Source organism: Drosophila persimilis, unplaced genomic scaffold (assembly GCF_003286085.1).
Source record: "Drosophila persimilis strain 14011-0111.01,24,50 unplaced genomic scaffold, DperRS2 tig00000652-arrow-arrow-pilon, whole genome shotgun sequence".
NCBI classification, from domain to species: Eukaryota; Metazoa; Arthropoda; class Insecta; order Diptera; family Drosophilidae; genus Drosophila; species Drosophila persimilis.
In genome coordinates, this window is record NW_020825329.1 from 418,137 (window position 1) to 436,450 (window position 18,314).

Sequence of the window (18,314 nt, forward strand, 5' to 3'; positions counted from 1 at the left end):
CTTGCACACTGCCCCAAAAGATTTCAGACCCATTAGTCAATCGTATTTCCTTCTGAAGACGATGGAACGGCTCCTGGGGCTGCATCTCAAGGCGAGTATTCCGCCCAGCCTGATGCCTAACAAAACGGAAGATCCACCGGAGCGAGCCACCGCTCACCGTTCACGAGTTAACTGACGGACCAGGAGGTTGTTTCCCGGACGGTGAGCCTTATCGTTCAGATGTTACAAAGCAGGACGGTTGACGCAGCAGTCCTCTCGCCCCTCCTATGGAATGTGACAGTGAAATAACTGCTACGGAAGATAGAGGATGTGGTAGCCGCGTGGCATATGCGGAAGATGTGGCCATAGCATTCTCCGGGCTTGGTCTAAAACGGAACATGTGCTTTTCACTAGGAAGTACAAAGTTCCGCCAATGACTCCATCAAAACTCTATGGAGAAGCGCTAGCCTTTAGCAACAATGCCAAGTGTCTTTGTCTAATCCTCGACAGAAAACTTGATTTGAAACTGTTCATAGAGGATAGACTAAAGAAGGCCATAGTGCCTTTACATGCAGAAAAACCATCAGGTGAAGCCCTGGATACCGTGATGGACCTCCTTCCCGTAGAATGAGAGAAGCCAAATTATGGAGATCATTCGCGTTTGGACGCTCGGGACTCCTGACGAGACTCCCTCAATTACCATAGAGAAAAGATTACTGCATCCCTAGTGGAGGTTGGGGCAATCCAAGAGGCCATTTTTTTTGTGTCCAATCTATCTTTAGACACTCACTTAGTGTGCGTCTTCTCGGATAGCCAAACACCTGTTAAAGCTTTAGGCTCAATATCGTAAAACGCAGCACCTGTAAACGACTGCCGTAGATCTCTGAACGAGATCGCCAAGCAGTTGAATCTCTTCCTTACATAGGTCTCCGGACATCGAAGGGAATGATGCCGCCGACGAACTAGCCAGCACGACACTACAATTCCTCTCTTATCAGAAAAGGAGCAAATAACGATGCCTTTGGCTACGTGCAGTCTTCTCACACACAATATATTCGAGCAATATGCAAACAGGAGCTGGAAATGGCAAACAATTTTTTGGTAAAAATTGTATTTATTTATTTCTTTACTTAAAAATAATCTTTAACTGGCAGACTAACTTATTTATATCTTAACAGGATATAACAAAATTATATACGGACAAGTAAGAGATCTACAAGCAACCGTCTGACGTTCCCCTGGAAAAAGTCAAAACGCATCCCAGCTGGAAACGCATTGTGCTGGCGAAACACCCGATGGAGTCAGAAGTCCTGTATAATTGTATTATTGTATATTATTATATTGTATGTATTGGTGCCATAGGCATGGTAGGTACCACCCATAACACCGAGACCAGTAAGGTGTTACGTAAGACCCACAGGACCATTAGACTCTGGGCTGATGGCGTCGACATTCTATGACCTGATTTGGCAGGCTGAACCTCTGCTGAAATGGCCCATAGGTGAATGTCCACACCGCCCCCTCTTGTTTAAACCTTGGCAGGCGTCGATTAACGCTTCCTGGTCGTCCCACTAAGGTGGGTGCGTAGGCTTGGCTGATCCATATCCCAACTAGCACCGGTCTGGCTGCGAACCCTGGTGCTCATAAGACCCAGGGTCAACCCTAGCATGGACCTTACTCCACGGAAAGGTACCCATGGGACCGCGTCAGTGACTGCGCACTGCGGCCGGGGATAACGAGCTCGAGTGGAGATCCTTATCACATGGAAAACACAGCACACACACCACAATCACAGACAGGGGCGAGTCGCCCCAAATGTCTGCTGAGCCCATAAAGGAGCAACGAGGCGTCGAATCAGCTCAAGCTTTCGGCGCAGTGCCAGGAAGAAATATCCCCCTCTGGTACAGTGGACCAAGGTGCCACACCAGCCGCTAAAAAACAGCAACAGGTGACAACATGTGGGCCCCAGGGGAAGCAAAAAAAGGGAGCCCCGTGAGCGCGAGCCAATTCCGTACGCGATAATTATCCAACCTCAGGGCGAGCTTAGCACAGCAACATCCTTCATATGGTCACCAGGCGCCAGGATGGCAAGCTCCAGAAAGTATGGGATAATGTAAACAGAATCTGGAGCTCAACGGTATTGCACTGGGACTGCAGTGTGAGAAGAACTCTGCATGGAGGTCAGGGATCTTAACAGGCTGTTCGAGAAGGAGGATATCGCAGCAGCGATAGCTGCATAAATAGCTGTGCCATTAAAAGCCTGAGGGCATCTTTTGGTGGTACGTAACTGGCAGTTGCGTGCCTGCCGCATCTGTAGGATACGGGAGCGGACAGCTCAAAGAGAATGTTACAGATGTCTGGAGTTGGGCACCTAGCAATCAGGTGCAAGAGCGCGGTGGATCGCACTGGATGCTGCCTCAGATGCGGCGTAAACGAGCACAAGGCGGCAACCTGTCAGAGCGATCTGCGGTGTTTCATCTGCACTGCTAACAGCAATGAGACGAGTCACTATGCAGGTAGCATGAGATGTCCAGCAGCCAGGAGTGCGTCCAACTTACCGGCCCAATAATGAAGGTTATGCAGCTCAACCCTTGTGCTGCGTCTCAAGACCTGCTGAGCCAAACCGTGAGAGAATTGGCAATTGACCTCGCCATCCTCAGCGAGTCATACCAAAATAGGGAGTCTCCTGCGTTCATCCTGGATGCCAAATGCGAAATGGCGGTGTCACACCTTTGCAGCTTTCCCTCACAAGCGCTGCTACTGGATTTGTGCGCTAAGGTCGCAGGGGTCTGGGAATACAGCGTCTACCTCACCCCAAGCCTGTCGCTCTCCGAATTAGCAGGTACTCTAAACAACCTAGCGGCGGATGCTAGAGGACGTCACCCAGTAGCCATCGGACACCTACATACTTCAACACGTGGGCTGAGGAGTGGGGAAGCGTGGCGACGAATGCGGGAGGAAGGGCTCTGCTGGACATCACGGTCCTCAACCAGGGCAACCAACATACCTTCTCCAGAGCAGGAATCGGATCAGTCATCGACCTTACGTTCGTCATCAGCTCAATCTTCAACTCAGTGGGCTAGAGCATTAGCAGAATCTACCATAGGACCGACCATAGGGCAATTATCTGTCACATAGGCCAGCAGACAGCTAGCGTAGAGACAGCTGCGTCTAGATGGAAATGCTATCGCAAAGATAAGCTCAACACGGCACTGTTCACGGAGCTTATGACAAACCTCACTACCACCATGGCTCAGAGGAGGCACTACGGTCGCCACCACCAACCAGTGTTCTGGTGGAACGAGAGCATTGCCGCAAGCACGACGCCGCTACCAGCGCTCGCGCGGAAGCACTGCCTTTCCGCAAGGGCAATCTACGTCCAGGGACTGCAGAAGGGCTCTCAAAGCCGCCATAAGGAACAGCAAACGACTGTGCTTCCTGAAGTTATGCGACTTTGTGGAGCAGGACCCATGGGGAAGAACGTACAAGTTGGTGACGAACAAACTGTGCAGAAACTACAGAGGCAGTGCTGGTATCCAGCTGGAATAAAGTCGAGCCGGCCAACATCTCAGTGGCAGGCACCTTAGTGTCATCTAAGCGCGCAATCAAGTACGTTCGTTTCTTGGTAGATTCACGTCTCTGCTTTCGGGAGCACTTGGCCTACATGGGCACGAAGGCGGCAACCAGCAACGGAGCTCTCGAGGCTAATGCTGAACACCCGATGACCAAAGCAATGACGACGACTACTGCTAACGAGTGTGATGAGATCGGTGATGATATTTGCGGCGCCAATCTGGTAAAAAGCCCTCTGAACAGCGAGCTACGCCCGGGGTCTGGCAGCCACGCACAGTCTCGGACGAGGCAGCCCACGTAATCGCGGGTATAGCACCCCTGGAATTCCTTCCAGGGGAATGGACGAGGCTGGCAACAGGCAGGTGCGCATGCCGTGAAAGCAGCACAGCCTCAGAAGGTGGCCACAACGCTGGGACATGATCCCTAAAGGGCGATGGACCCACTAGCTCATCCCGGTCATCGACGCGTGGGTAAACAGGAAGCACGGACAGGTCAATTTCTACCTGACTCAACTCCTCAGCGGCCACGGCTGCTTCCAAAGCTACCTTCATCACTTCGGGCAGGAGGACTTCGCAGTGCTTTTGGTGCGTGCACAACGTGGAGGAGGATGCCGAACATATAATATTTTCGTGTGGCAGATTCTCAGCGCAGCGCCATCGGCTGGAAGTAGCGCTTTAACCAAGCAAAACCTGGGGCCGTACATGTTCCTGTCCCCGGATAACTAGGAGACGACTGGCTAGACTAAGCAAAGCCACCATAATGAATGGAATTTTAAAAAAAACACACACACACACACACATTGATCTAGCCAGGAGGACATCAATGCATGCAGGCCTGTTGCAGCGATGTAGAACCAATCGTTAGCTAAACTAGTAAGATAAACATAGATTTAAGTTTTCTCATCTTTATACATATATGTATATAAAAAAAAAATAACATCTACATATGTATTCTTATTTAAAATAAAATCCTCTATAATTAAGTTGTCATCGCGTTAGATTGTTTAATAAGAAGCCATGAAATTTTGAAAAAATGTTGAGGACAGTTATTATTTAGAACAGAGGATAGTTACGATAAAAATATACTGAAGATTGGTCGATATGGAATTGGAGTAGAGTACCTATAATGGGGTATTGGGAGGGGAACATATAAGGATTTAAGGGTTAATACGGAATAAGCGAGCAGTGGTTGGGTGGGTAAAATCGGAGTAACAAGACCTGACTCCACGCGGTAATATATATGACACTATCGACTTAATTTTTTTATAACACCTAACGGCCAGGTTAGCACCCAAAATCTTTTGTATGTGCTTAACAACTTATAGTCCCCAGCATTCGAAGAGCGCTAGCCGAAAGATTGGTAACCATGATATCTATGAAAGTTGTCTAGTTTGCAGAGCGCGTAACAGCCACCACCACACCAGAAGACCGGGACACATTACAAACCTAACCTATCCTAACCATGACCGCACACAATAAAAATACATTTGTTTTAAACGGCACAAAAGAAGAAACACTAAAAAGTTTTTTGAATACTTGTTTATTTTTTTCTTGTTAAATGGGATACTGTGACTTGGTGTTGATAGGCAGTTATTAAAAGAATAAAGACTCACCCAGATGCTCACCAACTCCTTTTACTTAAATCATACTTACTAGGATTATTATGCATTTATTTGCTTTTCTTTCGCTTGAAACGGAAGTAAAATAGTTGTTATGTTTGTCGCATAACAAATGGCTCCATATTTTCAACGTTATTCTTAAGTGATTTAAATAATGAAAAACATGTTAAATTAAGAGTACATAAGTATGTATATATTTTTCTAGCTATAATTTTCCGATTTTCTGATATTAAAGAGTTTTTATTTTAGGTATTTTCAATAAAAAATCATTGAGCCGTAATCACGACAAGCAATGCGAATGTTCTTTTTTTTAATTAGCTTATCTTCTTTTTTATTAGCCTATGGTGACCGAGAGACAACAAATATACGTATATAAACTTCCATATTAATTAGATACAAGTAAGCCTCCAAATTGTTTAAATTTTGTAATTACTATTTAATCTATATTCTAATTAATTCAGTAACATTTTCGAAAACTCTATTAAGTTGAATAATACGACATTTATGGAAATTTTCAGCGGTAAATAAGTGTCTCGTAATGACAGTTTTTTTATTTTAACTCTGTAGACTTTTAAAAGTTAAATTAATACTTTGTTAGGAATTACAAATTGAAGAAAGTATCTATTATCGCCCATCGAAGTAAGCCATCTAATTATTATATATGTATAAGGTAATTTGTTTTTACAAAACTAAAATGTATTTTTGTAAATCGTTATTAATAAGGTAAATTTATTTGTGTTAAATATAGTGCGAACCAAAATGGAATATAACACATTTGTATAGTTATTCGATACAGCGTGAACTATAAGTGAATATAAATATATATAATAATGTCATGAATAAATTTTATGTTTTTATGGTTTTTTCTGAATCAATTATTTTGTATTATAATCGTAAACATTTTTTAATATTAATATTTATAAATGTAATTGAAGACGGTTATATATGGTACATAAGTTAATAGCATCTTTTTGTGTGATAGGGAGCTCATACTAATTGATGGCAACATTTTAAACGGAAAAGAGAAAATTAAAACTAATCCAATTTTTTTTAACAAAAGTAAGCCTTTTTTAACTTAGATTGACATAAGATAAAATGTTGATAGCCACAGCTTATTTAACACCCTTTTTTAGCTTTGAAAGAAATAAGTTAAAATCCACAGCATATTTTCTTCTTTCGTAAATATTTCACGTTCGACCTACTTGCATATATAATCGTCGATATCAGGTATATACGATTTTGTGTTAAGTTTCACATATAGATGTGAACATTGTTTTTTTATTACACTACAATTAAGTACGAAATAAATCTTGGACAAATTACCAATTCGTTGATACAAGGTATAATCAAAGACAATATTAATAGTAAGATGAGTAATGCCTTTACATTTCAATGGTCATATGCAGCGACGTTTTTGGGAACAGACGAAATCTGCACTATCGCTCGCACGAGCGAATATATAGAATGGATAGATAGATAGAATATAGAGCAACAAAGAGAAAAGATTTCCGAACCGAAAACATGAATCAAAATTCTTCTTCATCGAAAATCCTTTTGCGATCGACTGATTGGATAACCAAATAATTATATTCTTTATATTTATACTTAATTTGTTAGTAATATTTACTAATTTAAATATAAAATAACTGTTTAAATTCGCAAAAGGATTTACAAGGCAAATTTGAGGCCGAAAATAAGTAAACATTTTTTTAGTGTGCCAAAATGTATTCGGAAACTTTTATTCCCATAATGCATGTGGAAAAAAATTAAACTATGAGGCGTATTATTCTGTTTGGCCTATATCTGGATTTTTCATGATATTTTTTATTTTAAAAGAGCTTTCTGAACTTTTGAGTCGTTTGGCTTAATAATATACTATAGGAAGTATTCACCGGTAACAAAGTTCAACTTTAACACTTTATTATTAAACTTTAAGACATCGTAGAATGATGTTCTTGTGCAGACTACATTCCGAATGATTTATCTTTTAAATTCCGTCTTTTTCATGAAAATTAATTAATTTAGCAAGCTTAAATAGCCGAATTTCCCACTGTGCGGCAGCGCACGCTAAATACCCCACAGAAAATTATTCCAATGCGAAGTCATGTATAAAATATATTCAAGCCGGTTCCGATTTTCACTTAATTTTCCGTTTTTCGCTCTCAGCCATAACGTTTCGTTTTTATGTCAGCTGATCTGCTTGTTTCGTAAAAATACAGATGTCAAAAATGAGACCGATTTCAATGCTTATTTTGAAGCGAAACAATGGCAGAAAGTGCGCGATTTAAGAAGATCAAGACATCTTAGATGCAACACCTGTGTATATAACATGATATATATAACAGCGTGCATATGGAAAATTAAATTGCTAAAGGTCAAAAAATCAATTTGTTGCACTTCCACTTTGAATTAAATGAGGCGGGAAACAGTGCACCAAAATTTTCTGTTATGCGCGAAAACGTACTTCTTGCCGTTCTGTTACCCAAATCGCCAAAATCGATTTATCGTCCGCTATTAGCATGATAAATCGAAGATTTGTTACACTGATAATTATTTCAGAGACAAATATGACATTGGGTTGAAAAAACAAATTTGTAAAGTAGGCATACGCTAAATGCCCAGGTAATAGTGTCAAAATTTATGTTAATGCATTAATAAGTCATCCTTTTTTATGCGATTAAGATTTTTTCGTATAAAAATGCGTTTATGTTTTATTTCGGCGAGGAAAATTTTTCGGTTTTCAAAACAGAAAAATCTTGAAATCCTAAATGGGAAAATTTTTGGTGAAAGTAAAAACCGGTGTCTTCCTGATTATGTATTACATATGTACATTCATACATTATATTTGTTTATTATGTATTAAACAACATTTTTTTAATTATCTGCTTAGACACTTGCCCAGACCGCCTAATAAGCGGATAATGTAAAGAGATAAATGTAAAAGAGTAAAAGAGAACTAAAGAATAATTACTATATATATATATGTATATATAACTTTTATAATCAAAATTAAAAATAAATTTTATTACTACATTTTTATATACAAATTTATATTTAATAATTAATTTTTAATTTTATCATTTAAATTAATTTTAATAGATTAATTAACTTTTAAAATAAAAATTTGATATGATATTTGAATTTTTATTTTATTTTTAACTTGTATAATCAAAATTGAAATAAATTTTATGACTTCATTTTTATATAATAATTATTTTTTAATTTTATAATTTAAATTAATTTTAATAATTTAATCAAAATTTAAAATAAAAAATTACAAATAAAAGTATATTAAATTTTGAAATTTGCCGTAAAAAATAACATACATATGTCTACTTCCCCCATCTTTCTTGGTGGTTATTTGGTGCCTCAATTTTTTGTAACTCAACTATTATTTGCGGTCCCAGCTAAAATGTATGAGAATCATATGCACACATACAGTTGTATCTCAGTCCATGTATATAACGAGAGTGCAGCTGGCTCTTAAGCGCTTTCTCTCTCTCTCTCTCTTTGGCGTTTAAAATTAAAATTTCAAGAGAGTCAGCTCTTGAGTCAGGTGGCAAAAAATCGAGTACAGAAAATTGTTTTACTCTTACTATTTATATTGTCTTTGGTATAATGTCCATCTAAGTATAAGCATGATACAATACGGTGTAGTTAAATATTTTACCGTTATTTTAATATTTCGCGTCATGCCAATTTGACTTTGCAGTCTAGAGCCGTGTGTTAAATTAAATGCCAATTGCACATAATTTAAAATCAAAAAGTTTTACCAATAAAACCCAGTTAAAAAAAGGATAAATATGATTAAGAAATTATAAATAAGATCAATAATAAACAATATAAGAGGCTTTAAGGGCCGAGAATCTGCCATGAAAAAGCTATTGCCTATATCTTCTTGGCATATGTTCAGAAACAGTAATGAAAATCACTAATCCTCGATACTATAATATGAATCCGTCACAGAGCACTTCTAACGATCGCTTTCGTTTCTATGGCAGTTATATGTATGACACAGGTATCCGATTTTGAATGCTCTGAATTTTTTAAATTATCATGGAAAAGTAAGTAATTTTCATGTTATAGTCAAAACTGTTTGCCTACAAATAAAAAGATGGGCGGACGGACAGACGGACATACTTAATTCGTTAAGCCAATGATGGGTAACGACAAGCTAATGTACATAATCTGTAGCTGAAAGTATATATAATCTGACAGTTTGACGAACAGTAACTGTTTATTTTCCATACTTATATAGATCAAAATTCTGTGTTTTAAGCTGCTTCTCCATAATGAAATATATAAATAAAAATAGCAATATTATTCATTAGTGGATTTCGCCACAAACAATTATAGTTAACCTACAGCAAGGACTCTTCCCGCCTCTACCACAAATACTTACTTACTCACAGTTTGATCAACAAGGATTGTGTTTGTATAAGCGTAAAAGGAGCCTTAATTTAAATAAATATAACTTAACGTATAAATTCGCTTTATAGAAACGAAAAATTAAAACTCTTCCAACAAGTTCGAGAAATGGGAATTCTCATATATTCCCCACCGACCTCACCCTCTTTTTCCTTCATTATATTAAGCACTATTAAACGTTTCGTTCAAAATTAATTTCTCCTTTTCTAACTTCTGGTTAAAATAATAATATAACGAGAATAAAAAATCCAATTTTAAATGAGTAGTTTAAAAAAATTTGGTAATAAAAGTAAAAGAAATATTTTAATTAAAATAAATCAAAAAAATGCCCTAACATTTTTTAAAACCAGCTTCCGCTTCCCAACTTCGAGCTTAGTCCGCCGATACCTTTTCCCAACAAATTTCCAACGCGTCCAGCAACAACATTGGTGACAGCAGCAGCTTGAGCGGCAGCTACTTTTGATTTGGGTAAGCCCCTAGGCATATTGGATTCTTCGCCAGTGTCTTCCTCATCCGCTTCTCGAATATCATCACAGGCCCTATGCATGCGGGAATAACTTTGAAAATCTAAACTCGAACTCTTTAAAGTAAAGCCACTACTTACTCATCTCCTTCGGCGACTTCGGGCATTGTTAGAGAGCAAGTTGCTTCTTCAGTAGCCATACGAACAGACACCGTCTGATAAGCTTTCGAATTTAGCTTGTCTTCCAAAACACCTTGCAGTTCAAAGTCGGAATATATTTTCTAAATATAAAATGGGTCAATACAACTATTTTCCGAGATGGTGATTTCAATAACTTTTCTAGAATATTAAATATATAGCTAGATATAGAAAGATAGATTTTCTTGCAGACGGATTTTTAATATAATAAGAATACCGATAAATAACGTGACAGGAAGGGAAGCACAAAATGTCTTGAAGTTGATATGTAGTATAGGTACAAAGCTAGTCTCTCAGATATCTGTCCACGCCCCTCAAACTTAGCATGTGCACGCAGTATAGAAGTTGAGAACCGGTCGGATATTATATTAATTCTACAGGAATTATTCTCTTTGTATTATATTGGTTCCTGTACTCAAGCCCATCAAGGAAGGCTTACATAGTGTGATCTATATATTTTTAACTGGATTTAGTATCGTAGAGAACAACGTCATCTTCAGTTAGTTGAGTTAGTCAAAATTTCGCCACACCCCCTTCCGCCCCTGCAAAGGACGAAAATCTGGGCCATCCACAAATCTCAGAGACTATTAAGGCTAGAGTAACCAAATTTGGTATCCACACTCCTGTTAAATCTCACTACAAAACGTATATTTCAAAAATTTCGCCCCACCCCCTTCCGCCCCCACAAAAGACGAAAATCTGTTGCATCCACAATATTGAGGATACAAGAAAACTAAAAACGCAGAATCATAGATCATGACCATATCTATCAGATTTCTGAATCTGGATCAGATCGGATCATTTTTATAGCCAAAAGGAACAAATCATTTTGCAGTGGCTACGCAGCGCCCGACGACACGCTCAGACTGATTTTCTGTCTCTCTCGCACGCACTCTTTGTCGTGTCGTTCAATATTAACGGCGTCTGCCCTCCTCGTTTCGTTTTACATTTACAGTGGAACTTCCATATGGCGAATCTCAAGAGAATATAGAATTGCAGTGTTGTGGAAATAAATTCGTTGGATAGATCCACGATGTTTATGGAAGATCGTAATAGAAAAGTTCAACTGTAGTTCGTTTTGAATCTTTGCAGGTCCAACTGCTCAGATGTGCCTATTAAATAATTGTATTATTGCAAATCTACTGGGTACCGGTTACAAATATCAACCTAGTGCAATTATTTAAGCCAATCTAGTTCTTTTATTCCTCGAAAACTGTTTTTGTTTCAAGATTATAATTTAAATGTCATATTTTAATCCCGTGAAAAAAATATGAGATTAATACCTTTGTGAGTTTGAAAACGATTGAATGCAATACACATTTATAAAATAGGTTTTGCTACGCTTCACACTTCCTGCTGAACTATTGAATGAAATCACGTTTTTGTTTTGACAGAGCTATAAACTTTTCTGAACAAGAATACATATATATACTTTGATGAATATACTTCTTTAACCTTCGTGATATTAGGAAAATAAAAAACCATTGTCGAACACAACGAATACATTACCTTGATAATATGAGATATAGATGAGACTTGTGCATAATGCAGGGCATTATCCGAACGTTCCGACAGCCAATTATTGAGCATAATAACTTGCTGTGTATACCATTGCTCGAAAAAATTTAGTGTCCATAAATCGTCACCAATTTTCCCACGTATCTGGTCCATGTTATTCCGTAAGAAATTCACATAGCCCTGTCCCAGGTCCTTTCCAGAGCTCGAAACATTTGTGAAACTGAGAATTGAACCAATCAAGCTTCCTTCGTCGTATCGAGCTAATTTTGACAAAGTCGACTCTAGCACTGACATAAGTTTACCACTTAGCCCTTGTGTCATCGCTACATTCGCTTTGTCGATTTGGTCGTCGATTTTTGCATGGAATTTATACTAGGAAAGAGTTTATTTTAAATTTAAGCTTGTTGATGTATATGCGATTTGTCACCAATCAACTTACCAAGTCAATGCCATCAATAGTCGTCAGTTTAAAGCTTTGATTTTTAGCATCTAATATCACATTAACCATAGCGCACATCTCGGATGGTATAATATAGTCCGTTGATATGAAAGCAACATTTTTTTTCAGCCATGACTGAAAAGACGAATCAGTTCGTTGTATGCACTGCTCAATCATATCAACTGCCATCATTTTTAACCGCTGTTCTAAATGTTGTCGAAACTCAGCATCTGGCCAGTGCAGATCCCTTATGAAGGACTGTAGTGCGTCTAGCTTCCAAAAGAGATCCTCGGAAGTAGCACACCCATTTCTAAGCAAATAAAATCCCAAGTTAAAAATAAATCTCACTATGATAAACAGTGTTGTTGTCTACACATATACTAATGTGTAAAAAATCGTTATATTAGTTTAAACCTCTAGTGAAAACTTCTGTGTTATAATTATTTTAGATACTGTTTTCACACTGTAGGGTATTTTTTTATTATCGATTATGCAAGTTTTATACTAGAGCCCTGCATTAATGGACATACACTCCCCGACACTTGAATACGACATACTAAATTGTACACTTTAGGCACCAATATTTTCGGGCACAAGCCAAAGAAAACGGTGAATTTGAATTTTCCTCAAATCTCTATTCAATTTAGCATAAATTAAAAAAAAAATAATAGCAATATTCATCAAAGTAGATTGAGGAAAAAAATTTAATTGACATAACTCAAATTTCCGCTCCCAAAAAATGCGACACTTGAATACGACATTCACATTGAAAAATTTTTGTGGTCGCGACCGGACATTGAATAAATTCTCAAAAATCAATTAGGGTGTCCTTATTACGAGAAAAAAATTTGGGTTATGGTAAGTCTTTTTCAAAGGACGAAAACTCCACAATAAAAGCCTCGAAGGAAGTAGGTCCATCAATAATGAAAATCAGTGATGAAATTGGTAAAACTAGGTGTGTTCTGAGTGATTTCATAAAGAACGGGTCAAATTATGGCAAAAACATAAAAACCCGAACCAAAATTGCTACTTTCGAGACCTCTATGAGATCTCATCTGCGAGCCGCATCTAAAAAACACGACTAAAACTCGATTTAAAAATCTAAAACTGTACTTTAAGCTAGTGCTAAAATAATAAAACATGTTTTTTCGAAGACTCCACACCATAAGGGACTGTAATTAATAAAAAACCTCAGCCAACGGACGAAAACTTACTTACTTACTCCCGTACTTTTGCATATTCATATGGCGTGGAGTAGAGACTGTCGCTACATAGCATTTTCAAAGGAACAAAAATTTAAATTTTAAGGGTCATAAGGGTTTTTTTTTATATTTATAAGGACTCAAGGAAGTAAAGGAAGTGAGTAGTAAAGAAGAATTATAATTGGATCGTTTTCATAGCAGTGTGAGCGCTATTATTCTGTGGTGAGCAAGATCCTAAAACGGCGTGGACCAGTTGATTTTTCATTAAGTCGAGTTTGTCAAATATGCAACAAAGTTGAGGGGTTTTTCATTAATTACAGTCCCTTATGGTGTGGAGTCTTCGAAAAAAACATGTTTTATTATTTTAGCACTAGCTTAAAGTACAGTTTTAGATTTTTAAATCGAGTTTTAGTCGTGTTTTTTAGATGCGGCTCGCAGATGAGATCTCATAGAGGTCTCGGAAGTAGCAATTTTGGTTCGGGTTTTTATGTTTTTGCCATAATTTGACCCGTTCTTTATGAAATCACTCAGAACACACCTAGTTTTACCAATTTCATCACTTATTTTCATTATTGATGGACCTACTTCCTTCGAGGCTTTTATTGTGGAGTTTTCGTCCTTTGAAAAAGACTTGCCATAACCCAAATTTTTTTTCTCGTAATAAGGACACCCTAATTGATTTTTGAGAATTTATTCAATGTCCGGTCGCGACCACAAAAATTTTTCAATGTGAATGTCGTATTCAAGTGTCGCATTTTTTGGGAGCGGAAATTTGAGTTATGTCAATTAAATTTTTTTCCTCAATCTACTTTGATGAATATTGCTATTATTTTTTTTTTAATTTTTGCTAAATTGAATAGAGATTTGAGGAAAATTCAAATTCACCGTTTTCTTTGGCTTGTGCCCGAAAATATTGGTGCCTAAAGTGTACAATTTAGTATGTCGTATTCAAGTGTCGGGGAGTGTAAAAAGGTGTTTTCTTTTTTTGCGTTTTTTTTAAGCTACATCTGCTTAACTACACCTGCTGCAGCGCACATTTCCCGATGCAGAGTGTGCGAAACAGAATGAGAGAATTTTCGTATCTTCAAAATTGTTTATGCGACAGATTTTCGTACTTCGTGGGGGCAGGGGGTGGCGCGAAATTTCGAAACACTAACAGTGGGATATCACAGGAGTCTGGATACAATATTTGCTTTCTCTAGTTCTTATAGTCTCTGAGACCTAGGCGCTCGTCGGGACGGACAGACGGACCGATAGATATGGCTATATCGACTCGGCTTTTGATACTGATCAAGAATATATATACTTTATGAGGTCGGAAACACTTCCTTCTGAGTGTTACACACATATCTCCTTCCATCACAAATCTAATATCTATCCACATCGAGTACCCGATATAAAAAAGGTACTTTCTTAAAATATATATCGGATGTTCTTGAACAATAAAAGCTTTTAAAAATGCAGGGCTCTATTTTATACTAAATAGATAAAAGCATATAATTACCGCAAGTATTAAATCAACTCAAATCATTTATATCTTAAATCCCTTATACAAATAATTGTTCATTGTGTAAAAAACAAGTCTAAAAATCCGGTACGAAATGCTTTTATATATTCTATAACATAACCCAAATTGGTGGACGAAATAAAGCTTTTCTAGTTTTTTGTTATTATTCAGCGTATACAAAGTGTAATAATGAAATGGATCTAAAATAGATACCGGCTGCTATGAAATGAAACCATAGGAATCGAAGATTACAGCGATATTTACATATACATCTAGCACCATTACCAACCTTGAACTTAAATAATTATCATTCGATGGCTGACTAAGCAAGCAACAATATTTAAATTATATATGCAGGTAATGAAAATAGAAACTAAAAAAACTTTTTGAAAGAAGCAAACTCTTAATTGGCATAGCTTTTAAGCTAATTTCTGCTGAAATTGATCGCAGATAACTGGATTTAAAATAATATAAAAGCAACTTGATTTATTTAAGGCACATTTTTCCTAAAATTTATCGGAAATACGAGCGCAAACAAAACTTACATAAAGCAACTTAAGTACCGGACATAAAATATTCCTTCAGCGTGGTACCTCATTTTTAGTAGTGCGGCATACACATATACAAAGTCCTTTTGTACAATAATATGATAATAAAACTTGCCTAGCGATCTCGCATCGGTTGACACTTTGTAATTATTATTAAGGATGACGAAGATGTAAAATGCGATGATAATACTGTTCTGTACTGATAATGTTCTTTATAACGTGTCAATCGAAAGAATGCTAAGCTCGGGATTGATTCAAAATTTTTTTTGGCGACTACGCCCTGGTACTGCTTGACCGACAGAAATTAATTTACATTAATTAAATTATTGCAATTTAACGGACACAATCTATCTAATCAATCCTTTCACAAGTCAAAGAGAATTTCATTTTAATTGCTGTCAATCGATTAAGGCCTCACACATATCTTGACTTGCAGCTTGATGCAGATGATTAACGTGAACTATATATCCTATATATAGTGATGAATGCAGTGGTTCCCAACTTTGCATAAAGTTATGATGAATAGATTACGTAGGCCGTTATTAAAATTGTTTGAAAAACAAATTTTAATGATGGCAAATCATTTCTTTGTTTTAAAAATTATTCTCCAGAAAATCTCAAACTTGTTGATGCACGTGATAATTCGACCGAGTAATTCGTATTAGGTATGGATATTTTGACTTAAATCACTCAGAAATATTTTTATTATCTAATATATAAAATTCTCGTGTCAAAAGCTTTTTTGCTAAATTCCTCATAAATGGCTTGACCATTTTTCGTGAAATTTTGTGTGCTTATCGGTTAGGTGTGCACATCGTCCAACACTATTTTCTATCCCGATCAGACCACTCTTCGGGTACCTATGTCCTTTTATTTTGGTTTTGGTTTTTGTTGCTAAAAAACTATTCCGATTTTAGTAGATATTGGCTATGGGAAAGTTGCTTTACATAAAAATATTGGATGCATCAAATTACAGACGGACTTCCTCCCAATCAACGACTCGCAAAATTCTGTCACCGATAACATATTTCCCGACGTACACACTCAATATTAAATCATAATTGGCTGGCAGAAAGAACCATTTTGGCAGCAAAAAATGTGGACGTCTATGGGTTAAATTTAAAGTTGTTGCCTGGGGACTTGGTGTCATATAAATCTATTGATGCAGTTTGTGACGAAACTGCAACGTCACTGCAACTCCAACGAAACTGTGATTTATCCAATTAATTGCCAGGCATGCCTCCACACCATTTACAATTAAAGGTCGGACCTCCGATCATTCTGCTTCGTAACTTGAACCCACCACGGCTGTGTAATGGCACACGATTAGTCATTAAAAAACTAATGAGAAACGTTATTGAAGCAATCAATTTGAATGGAAAGTTTCAAGGCGCTCTGAAAGAAAGCTACAGTTGAAAGCTGCAAGTCTCTCCAGGCTTCAAAGTTGAGGAATACGAGTTCTTGGATGTGCAAGGCTCCATGTTGACAATGGAGGAGAACCAGCCGGCGGCGGCCAATGGCCAGTTCCAACAGGTAATGCTGCAGAAGTAACCAACCAGAAACCTAAAATTCCAAGTCAAGGATCAGATAAAGGTTAAAGCAGAATTAATAAAGGTGAAGCTATACCAAAACAGATGGAAGAGAAATGAAGTTGGCCAAAGTTGACAGAACACTTCAGGAAATCTCAGAAGCAGATTGTTAAGTTATTAGCCTTAATCCATACAGCATAGTCAGCATACCAGTAGAATAACATCCTATTATTGTAATACCCGATACTTAAAAAGAGTATAGCGGTATATTATATTTGTGGGGAAAGTGGGTGTGTGTAAGGCCCTGAAGGAAGCGTTGTATGGGGTCGGATAAAGTATATATATTCTTGATCAGCATCAATATCCGAGTCAATACAGCCACGTCTGTCTATCCTTCTGTCTGTCCATCCGTTTACCCGTCCGTCCGTCTTGTATGACGCCTAGTACTCAGCGACTATATGAGCTAGAGCAACGCAATTTTGTATCCAGACTCCTTTGATATAACACAGAATCAAGTGGTTTCGAAATTTCGCCCAAAAGGCGAAAATCTGTGGCATCCACAGTTATGTCTAACTGTCCGTCCATACGTCTTTATAAGCGCCTAGATCTCGGGCTACGCCGCCAGATATTAGCCATTAATCGATAGAATATATCCAGTGGTGCAGCAGTAAATTAAATCCCTTGCTCGCATATCCCACCTTCTTCGGATACTTCAATTTATGAGCGCACTTGTCCGCTTTAACCGCTGTTTCTTCCTCGCTATCTGATAAAGATCGTATGATAGTTTTTGGTGACTTCAACTTGCCAGGAACTGTTTGGTCTTTGGTAAACGAGTCTAGTATCCTAGTGCCCATGTCACGACATGACTTTGTTGACGGCTTGCTTGACCTGTCCCTGTCTCAAGTCAATCATGTGAAAAATTCCTTGGGTCGATTGCTTGATCTATGCTTTGTATCGGATCCGACCATAGTGTTGTTAACACGAGCCCTTCCGCTCACTATACCTGAAGACGCCTACCACCCTACTTTCGAGGTGTCGCTAGATATAGGACCAACTGTATTGGATCGGTCGAGTAGACTACCTGAACGTGTCCGCTGCTTTCGTAAATCCGAGTTTTCGAAGCTTAATAACCTCATTAGGGATTTTGATTGGTCCGCTTTGTACTTGTGCACTGATGTCACAAAAGGCACAAACATTTTTTACAATGCTCTCGGCACATTTTTATACCCGATACTCAAAATGAGTATTGGGGTATATTAGATTTGTGGTAAAAGTGGATGTGTGTAACGTCCAGAAGGAATCGTTTCCGACC

The 18,314-nt window shown here is 37.9% G+C and overlaps 1 protein-coding gene across 5 annotated transcripts in view; it reads right to left on the minus strand.

The window, feature by feature from the left end:
- Positions 1–9,882: 9,882 nt before the first annotated feature.
- The window catches only part of LOC6602551 (calcium-dependent secretion activator), a 40,959-nt gene continuing 32,527 nt past the window's right edge, over positions 9,883–18,314 (minus strand). For 4 of the 5 annotated variants that reach the window (XM_026990953.1, XM_026990951.1, XM_026990954.1 and 1 more), the window contains 4 exons: positions 12,217–12,526; positions 11,769–12,149; positions 10,203–10,342; positions 9,939–10,137 (listed from right to left, as the gene is read on the minus strand). In XM_026990953.1, the coding sequence (XP_026846754.1) occupies positions 9,939–10,137; positions 10,203–10,342; positions 11,769–12,149; positions 12,217–12,526 (1,030 nt within the window). Of the gene's footprint in view, positions 10,138–10,202; positions 10,343–11,768; positions 12,150–12,216; positions 12,527–18,314 lie in introns of all 5 variants that reach the window. The other variant, XM_026990952.1, reaches the window with a different exon arrangement.